This window comes from Juglans regia, chromosome 10 (assembly GCF_001411555.2).
Source record: "Juglans regia cultivar Chandler chromosome 10, Walnut 2.0, whole genome shotgun sequence".
Taxonomy (NCBI): domain Eukaryota; kingdom Viridiplantae; phylum Streptophyta; class Magnoliopsida; order Fagales; family Juglandaceae; genus Juglans; species Juglans regia.
In genome coordinates, this window is record NC_049910.1 from 4,116,575 (window position 1) to 4,124,861 (window position 8,287).

Sequence of the window (8,287 nt, forward strand, 5' to 3'; positions counted from 1 at the left end):
ACCCCTCAAACATGTGGTTCTGTGTCGGCGTGCTATTGCTGTAGTGTAATTCTGGCAAACACACAAACAAGCAAGCCACATAGCGGTAACCACATGGCCCACCTCTGGGTAAATGATCAGTTCAGGCCACCACCGGGTAGATTGCTGACAAGGGCCGCCCAGAGGTGGCAATCGATCCATTTTCTTGACATTGTTATTGTTATTATGGAAGAGGATCTTGAAATCTTTACCATTTGCACGAACAAGTCAATGTTGAAGAATAAGAAGTGCTACCCTTGCAATAGATATAGGATGATCGACTGAGAAAATTGAAATGACAAAAAATTGGTCGAGAGATGAATTTCATTTTATGAATGCAGTTTGGACCCGTTGTGTAACAGACGGGAAATGGTAAATATGTTTCAAACAAGTGCAGCGCCAGATTCTACCATAAACACGAGATTTAAAGATAATCCAACGATTATATCTGTCTGCTGCAAGCAATCAGAATTAAAAAAAAAATTTATTGTTCCCCGATGTCATACCAAGTTATCAAAGAGGCATCTCGTTGTCCAGGTTGCCAATCCATTCCTGCAGCATAGACCAAAACTCGGTCAATTTTTACAGTAAAAAGTTTTCATAGAACTGACTCAAAATGAAACAACAAAAGACTCCCACATGCTTAGCAAGCATCTATCTCCAAGTTTCATAGCACTCCCCATCAATATTGTAGAAAAGGTTGACATTTTAGGTCAATATAATTCTGCAGTAAAATCACCAGTCTAGTGCGCAGAATGAAATTAGTGTGTTAACATACAACTATGCTTAGGCAGAAAGTCTTGCTCTAAGTTCTGCCGCAACAGCATCAATGAACTCTTCAGTATTCAGATAATGATCCCTAGTAGCCCTGCACCACGCATGATGGCATGTCACCAACACAAAAGTAAGTAGAATTAATTAAATACAAGTACCTACTCTACACACACTTACTTAGGTCCATGGATAAGAATTGCAAGATCCTTGGTCATCTTCCCAGATTCCACGACTCCAACACAAGCTGCTTCTAGTTTCTCAGTGAAATCTAGAAGTTTATCATTCCCATCCAGCTTTGCCCTGTCAGCCAGGACGTAGTCAGTTACTTATACATTTTCTCTGTAAGTAATTAGTATTCATTCGATTGTTTATGCTTTTACTTAATATATCCGTGTGCACGCACGCAATATCTTGGGTATCTAGAGAGCCAAAGTCTTCAGATCAACAAAACGGTATCACATACCTGTGTGCAAGTCCTCGTGACCAAGCAAAAATCGAGGCTATGCTGTTGGTGCTGGTTTCACCTCCTTTCTGATGAACCCTATAATGCCGTGTAACAGTACCATGGGCAGCTTCTGCTTCTATGGTCTTTCCATCTGGACACACCTGAAACCAATTCATATTACTAGCAAGTCAAAACTACACATAAAGGAATGGTAGAGAGTAAGCTATTGTGCCACTTCACTTCAAAGCCGGTTTTAGTGTATTTTTACATTCTGTACAAGAGATCCAAGATGTCACCCATAATTTTTATTAGGTAAAAATTCATTTAGAAAACAAAATGTTAAACACAACGCACCAGCACAGATGTCATCAATCCAAGAGATCCAAACCCTGTAACCATGCATTTAGAAGTTAGTGATCAGAAAAAAGTAATGAATGCCCAGACAAATGTACTAATATATTTTACAGAATAAAAAGGTCCTCAGTGGTTTGTTACACAAACCTTGGGCTAAGAAATCACTCTGGACATCACCATCATAGTTCTTGCACGCCCATACATAACCTCCTTCGCTCTTGAGAGCATAAGCCACCATATCATCAATGAGTCGGTGCTCGTACCTTGTAATTTGATGGTACAAGTAAACAAAATGGTCCTGCATATAAAATAATTTTTAAACAAAAACTGGCAGAAAGCTCACCATATGCCAGCAGCCTCAAACTTTGATTTCCAGTTGGCTTCATAAACTTCTTGAAATATGTCCTTGAATCTTCATTGAAATAGGGCAGGAACATGGTTTTAACAATATTGCCACAATATTAAATCGTAGAAGAATTAAATTCGATTTTACTTGTAAAAAAAAGATAAATTGAATTAAAATTTTATAAAAAGGACAAATATTAACTTCTTTTTTTTTTAAAAAAGCAACACAACAAACAAGTCCACATACCTTCCATCATACTTCTTCAGAATGGTGTTCTTTGTGCTAAGATAAAGTGGCCACTTCTTCTCATAGGCAGTGTTCATGGAAGCCTCAGCAAAAGCATGGATCGACTGGATGTAGTGGTAATTTATAAAAGAGAAAAAAAAATAAGTGACTTCTACCAATCAAGATATTTGGCTTAACTGAACCACCAAGGAGTTTGCAGAATCAAACCTCATCAGTGTTATACATCGATAGTGCCACTCCACCAGCACCTGTAAAGTTGAAAACCTCTAACTCTGTCTTCTCTTGTCCTTCTGGTACTGCAATCATTTTATGAACCTTTTCTAATTCCCCAATACATATGCATACTAAATGGTAAAATCTAAATATTTTAGGATTTTACCATTTAGGATCTCAAAAGGCCATAAGAAAGTAAAAGATCTTACCAAATACCAATTTCAATTTCCCAGCTCCTTGAATAACTGTGTCAGTTGCTCGGTATTGATCACCAAAAGCATGCCTTCCGATGCATATAGGCTTTGTCCAGCCTGACAACAATCACAACATCAATAGAATTCCACTAAATCACTTTAAAAATGTATATGCAATATCATCCCGTATACCTGGGACAAGACGAGGAACGTTTTTGCAAATAATTGGTTCTCTGAAGACAGTGCCTGCAGAAAATACCAATCACAGCAACCCGTCATGAAAACATGCAAAACATTGTAACTAAATGTGTAACCATAACTGCAAGTTCATTGACCATTCAATATATTCCTAATTGTCCCATTTGGACTCTTCCACATCTGCTTCAAGTTAAACTCCTTCACACGAGCTTCATCTGTCAAAAACCAGCAAAATAATGAAACTTTTGTTCATGTCCAGTATTGATGGAAATATTATTCTAACAATAAGGATCCATAGAGGTCAGAATCTTCACCACTAAAATGAATGTTCAAGTTCAACAATTAGTACCTGGAGTAATAGTTGCACACTTGATTGCTACGTTGTACCTGTAATTGTAAAATTATTTGTTGATGTACATCAAGAATAAGGGATGCTAATAGAAAAGCAACTCTATGTCGCCACAAATCAAAACAGGAGGTCTTATATCATAATTATCATATCACTATCACCAGATAAAAACTGAATTTTTGACGTAGGAGTATATCAAGATAACACATACAATTACAAGTAAAAAAGCAAAAAGCAAAGAGAAATATCTTTAACTCAGCTCATTGATGATGGGAGATTATTCACTATAAGCTACGCAAATGAGAAAAAATAAACAAACTTTAATCATTCCACAGAAATTGCTTCGAGAATCAAGATAGATGCATAAAATTGCATTCACATAGTTAGTAAAGCTTTAAGTGAAAATGCTGAACAAGTTGTGCGAACACAAAGCTAATATTTATCTAATAGGAAAGGAGAAAGACATTATTCCTAGAACTTTAAACAAAAATGTACCAACACATACTTGCGAGTAGCTTCTGCACTTTCAGTTGTAACTTTATCATCAGTGGCATCACGACTCGGAAGACCAAGGTCAAAGTACTTAATGTCCAACTCCAGAAATGGGAAAATAAGCTGTAGATACAAGTAGTAAAATGACACATACAAGCATTCCCTCAAAAGCTTGACCAGAGAAACTGTACAAATGACACCTCAAGTGAATAAACCAAAATTCAAATTACCTTATCCTTTATTGATTTCCAGAAAACTCGAGTCATTTCATCTCCTGTACAGTAGTATAAAAAAAATGCTTAGTATGAGAATCATAAAAGAGAAATGCAGCCGACTGCATAAAAGCACTTCTTTGAAACATTGAAGTTATATTGTCCTAACGTTTTGTGACCAAAATCGCCATCTCGCGGAGATTAGGCTGTTTCCGCAATAGAGCATTTTGGCATTGCAAATCTCCATCATAAAGGATTACGTATTAGATAGTATGACAGAGCTACAAATTATGGAAAAGTTTGTCAAGGAATTGGAGGATGAAATGAGGTCACCAACAAGGTAGTGCCTATATTTGCTTGAAACATATATGGGTAAACAAGTCGCTACTATAAACGGGTCAACGCCTTTTAATTTGCAAACCAAGGCACCGAACGGGGGAGAAAGTCCATAGCACTTGATACTCTTTATCTTGACAAGGTAAGTAGAAAAAAGTTTGGGATCGGAATATTCTCATCATGATAAGACATCGTAGAGGTTTTAGCTACGAGAACATATGAATCGGATACTTCTGAAAAAACAAAAAAACATGTACAAATTAAATACTCTACCAAACAGCTCTTAGTACGTAAAAAAAATAAGCATTCAAATTCTTTTTCTTAAAAAAAAAAAAGATCGAAATTTTCCAGAAGTAGTTAGGTGATGTTGGACTTAAAAAACCTCCTTTTAAGGAAAAAAAAACAATTCTAAAGATAATGAAGCTGGAATCAGAAGGTGGTGAACATAATTAATACGCAAAGAAGGTGTTGTTTAGGGATTGCTGGACGAAAGATCTAAAAATATTTCTTGTTTATTAATCCATAAAGATTTGAAGGTAATAGTATCGGTTGGAATAGTGGAGCAAACAGATCTGCGGATGGAAAGCTGAAGAGGTAAAAGGTGAGCGCATTGGAAAGCATTTTTAACAGAGAGAGAGAGAGGTGGGGAGAGATCTCACCGTCCATCTCAACGACGGGGTTGGACACCTTGATCTTCTGGAACGCCATGATAGTCTAAACAACAGTCGTATTGGAATTGGAATTAGAATTGGCACGAAGAAGACGAAAGAAAATGCGAGAGAGCAGAGAGTAGGGTGGAGGTTTCAAATAGCTTAATAAAACCTTTTATATATAGAGGAACAATGTACGTACTCAGTCACTTTCTCCTTTCTCCTTTCTCCTTTGAACCCTCCCTCAGTCCCTTGTTACTATATTGCCATTCCCTCCCCTTCAGCGTTGACTGTTTGTTGCCTTTACGAGTTAATTTTGATTCATAACTCTTCGGATGGTGCAATTGGGGTATTTATTTATTTATTTATGATTAATGTTACGTATTAATTCTAAATGTAAAAGTCTTATGCAAGTTTTTGAATAAAAATAAATTCCATAAAAAAAAGTAAATTTCTCACATTTTTTATGGTTTGATCTAAATTTTTAGAAAAATCTATGCAAAATTTATATATTTGAAATTTATATATATCATTATTTTTTTTTTATATCGAAAGTGTTATGGTCACAAATATATTTATTAAATTAAATTTATAAATTAATATAGTTTCATATGATACGTTAAATTTATTTTATAATAAAAATATATTTACCATATATATTTATTTTTTGTAAAATCTATATCTTGCTAAAATATTTTTGTATTTTAATACATTAAAAAAATATTAGGAAATTCTCATATTAATTTATAAATGACGCGTATTTTCCATTTAAACAAAATAATAAATTGATAATTATTTCACAATCAATTGACATTATGTTATAAAATAATATTTTAAGTTTATATGTTTAAATTTAAAAAATAATAATATTTTCTCTTTTACTACATCACATTGATTGGTAAAAAGATTTATTATTATTATTATTATTATTTTGGTTAATGGCAACGTGGTAACTATAATTGAACAGGTTAGCAATTGAATGGACTATGGGACAAATTTTTATTTTTATAGCATCAATTTTCTTTGTCACTGGTGACGTCATTTAAGTTCCACCTAACACGATAACCTAACCACGTCGACAAAAATCAAATTTCAAGCCGAAAGGAAGAAATATATCTTTCTCTCTCAATCATGGCGATATTTGTTTAACTTTTCTAGAATGAATAATCAAATGGGTCCTAAGCTTTTGAAAACTGAAAAGTATACAGCCGGCAGCCGCCAAATTTTATATATTTTCGGATCAATTTAATGAAATGATAATATATAGATATCCTTAAATTTTCATTATGTATATAATTAAAAAAAAAAGGAAAAAATGTAAAAAATAACATTAGGGTGGTGTCACACTTAAAAATTCTACATAATTATTTGTTTTATTAACTAATGTAGTTTCTTGTAATATGGTATATCTATTTGTAATAAAAATATTTTATAATATGATGTATTATATTAAGTTATATTAGTTTAAGTCGAAGATCATTTGTAGGATCTTGTTTGGATACCAAAATTATCTTAACTCATCTTATATAATTATTATAAATTTTTTAAAATTTTAAATAAAATATAATTAAACAATTCAATTTTTTCAAATCTCAAAATAAAAATAATATTTTATTTAAATTTCGACTTTAATCTCAACTCATTTTATCTAAACTCACTATCCAAATCTCACATATATTTCTCTTTATATAATTAGGACAGAATAAAAAATAGGAGACAACTTAAGTGCATCTCTTCTAATTAAAGAAAAAATATTGGACATATAATTGTAGAAGATCTAATATTAAGGAGAGATTGATATAACAATAGGCAGGTCACAATTACGTCACTCACAATAGAGGTAACATTTGAACTCCATAAGTCCTTTGGGAATTGGGATCCACCTCAATTGATAAGTGGCACCGGCACGTTCTTTGCGGTGTTTGATTGAGGTTGGAAATTGGAATCCATTTATTGAAATGACGTCTAATCTATCGAAAGAAAAACAGCCGAAGTAAAGTTGAAGCAAAGTTAATAAAAACACTCTTTGTCGTCCCTTATTCTAATGTTCCATCTATTGGTTCAAACAGAGTTGGCAACATTTGAAAACTATATTCCAAAACTAGCCCCCACCCCTAAGGGGCGGGTAGCATCCCTTTCCCGTACCCTGCATTGTTTGGGGCGGGGGTGGGGTTCTCACCTTCGTCCCCCACCTCCAGGATGTGGGACCCCACCCTGGTGGGCGGGGTGTTGGGCGAATTCTCGATCCATCTCGCTTATTTCTACTTTAAAAAAACACCACATTTTATTTGATGTAAAAATAATTAAAAATATATTTTTGGACCAAAATTATAAATTTAAATTTTCTAAATATGACTATAAATTTAAAAATTATGTAATTTTTAAATTTACTAGTGTATATTTTGTGTAGTTTTTAAATTTGTCAATACATATTTTATGAACAAGTCCAACAAATTGTAATATATATTTATATATACACCATTTGTAAAATATAAATATATATTTATGTTTATATATATATATATATGTATAATATATATATATATATATAAATGTAAGCAGGGGTAAGGCGGGAGAAATGCACGGCGGGGTTGGACCCTCCCCACCACCCACCCCCGCATGGGCGAAGCGGGGTTGCCCGCCTTGCCAAGCGGGGGCGGAGCAGAAGCGGGGCAGGACCCCACTACCCACCCCTATTCCTAAATATGTTCTTAGTTGAGGAAAGTTAGCTAAGCTAGCCCCTACCAAATGGATTGTCTCGGACACGCATATATACATTTGGATATTAAGATGAGTTGAATTGAATTGTAAATAGTAATATTTATTAGGTCTCATTGAGATGGATTTAACATTTTTAAGTTGGAATGAATTTAACTTTTTAGGTTGAAATATATAAAATAAGTTGAAATGGATTTAACTTCTTTATAGGATGAGCTTAACTTTTTTATGAAAATTTGACAAAATAGTGGATCCCATTAATTATTAGTTTGAGATGAGTTGAATTTAATTTAACAACCAAACATAACTTACTCTTTTTGAATCAATATTAGGAGAATACAAGGATTTGTTCTTGAAAGTTGGAAATGGCATGGTATTGATGTCCTCTAAAGTGTATCCTTTTGTTTATGCATGGGAACTCATGAAAAAATCTCATCATCAAATTATTAGTAGTAGTAGGCTAAAGACTTACTGAGTTCTTTTGGTAAGATTGAGGTATATGTTATGGCTCAAATCGGACTTGAATGAGTGCATACCACCGTCTATGCCCCTATTGTCCCGTCCCCAACAGATTGGATATTACTATAAAGGTGAGGTTCAGATATCCGTTGGAAAGAGCACAAAACCAGGCGAGCCCAGTGGGGGCCGACGAGTCATTGCTGCTGCGACCTCTCTTCAGCAACCCCTACCACCTCAGGATCTCTTTCATATTTTCTCGGCGACGAGACAAGGCAAGCTCAGG

At 34.2% G+C, this 8,287-nt stretch overlaps 1 protein-coding gene across 1 annotated transcript; it reads right to left on the reverse strand.

Moving 5' to 3' along the window:
- Positions 1 to 324: 324 nt before the first annotated feature.
- On the reverse strand, positions 325 to 5,022 carry LOC108984074 (isocitrate dehydrogenase [NADP]-like). The gene is made up of 16 exons (XM_018955903.2): positions 4,837 to 5,022; positions 3,860 to 3,903; positions 3,643 to 3,752; positions 3,138 to 3,175; positions 2,926 to 3,003; positions 2,783 to 2,836; positions 2,606 to 2,707; positions 2,391 to 2,479; positions 2,184 to 2,287; positions 1,935 to 2,003; positions 1,739 to 1,854; positions 1,592 to 1,626; positions 1,256 to 1,398; positions 970 to 1,092; positions 797 to 886; positions 325 to 570 (listed from the first exon to the last, which is right to left on the reverse strand). The coding sequence occupies exons 1-15, from the start codon at positions 4,883 to 4,885 to the stop codon at positions 805 to 807; spliced, it is 1,236 nt and encodes a 411-aa protein (XP_018811448.1). The 5' UTR covers positions 4,886 to 5,022; the 3' UTR covers positions 325 to 570; positions 797 to 804.
- Positions 5,023 to 8,287: the final 3,265 nt, after the last annotated feature.

Bases quoted from the DNA above. Each gene is read 5' to 3' on its own strand.
- LOC108984074 (XM_018955903.2), bottom strand. From the start codon at position 4,885: ATGGCGTTCCAGAAGATCAAGGTGTCCAACCCCGTCGTTGAGATGGAC. The intron at 3,176-3,642 runs GTATGTGTTGGT...TTACAATTACAG, and splicing joins AGTGCAGAAGCTACTCGCAA to GTACAACGTAGCAATCAAGT. The intron at 2,004-2,183 runs GTATGTGGACTT...ATTTCAATGAAG, and splicing joins CTGAAGAAGTATGATGGAAG to ATTCAAGGACATATTTCAAG.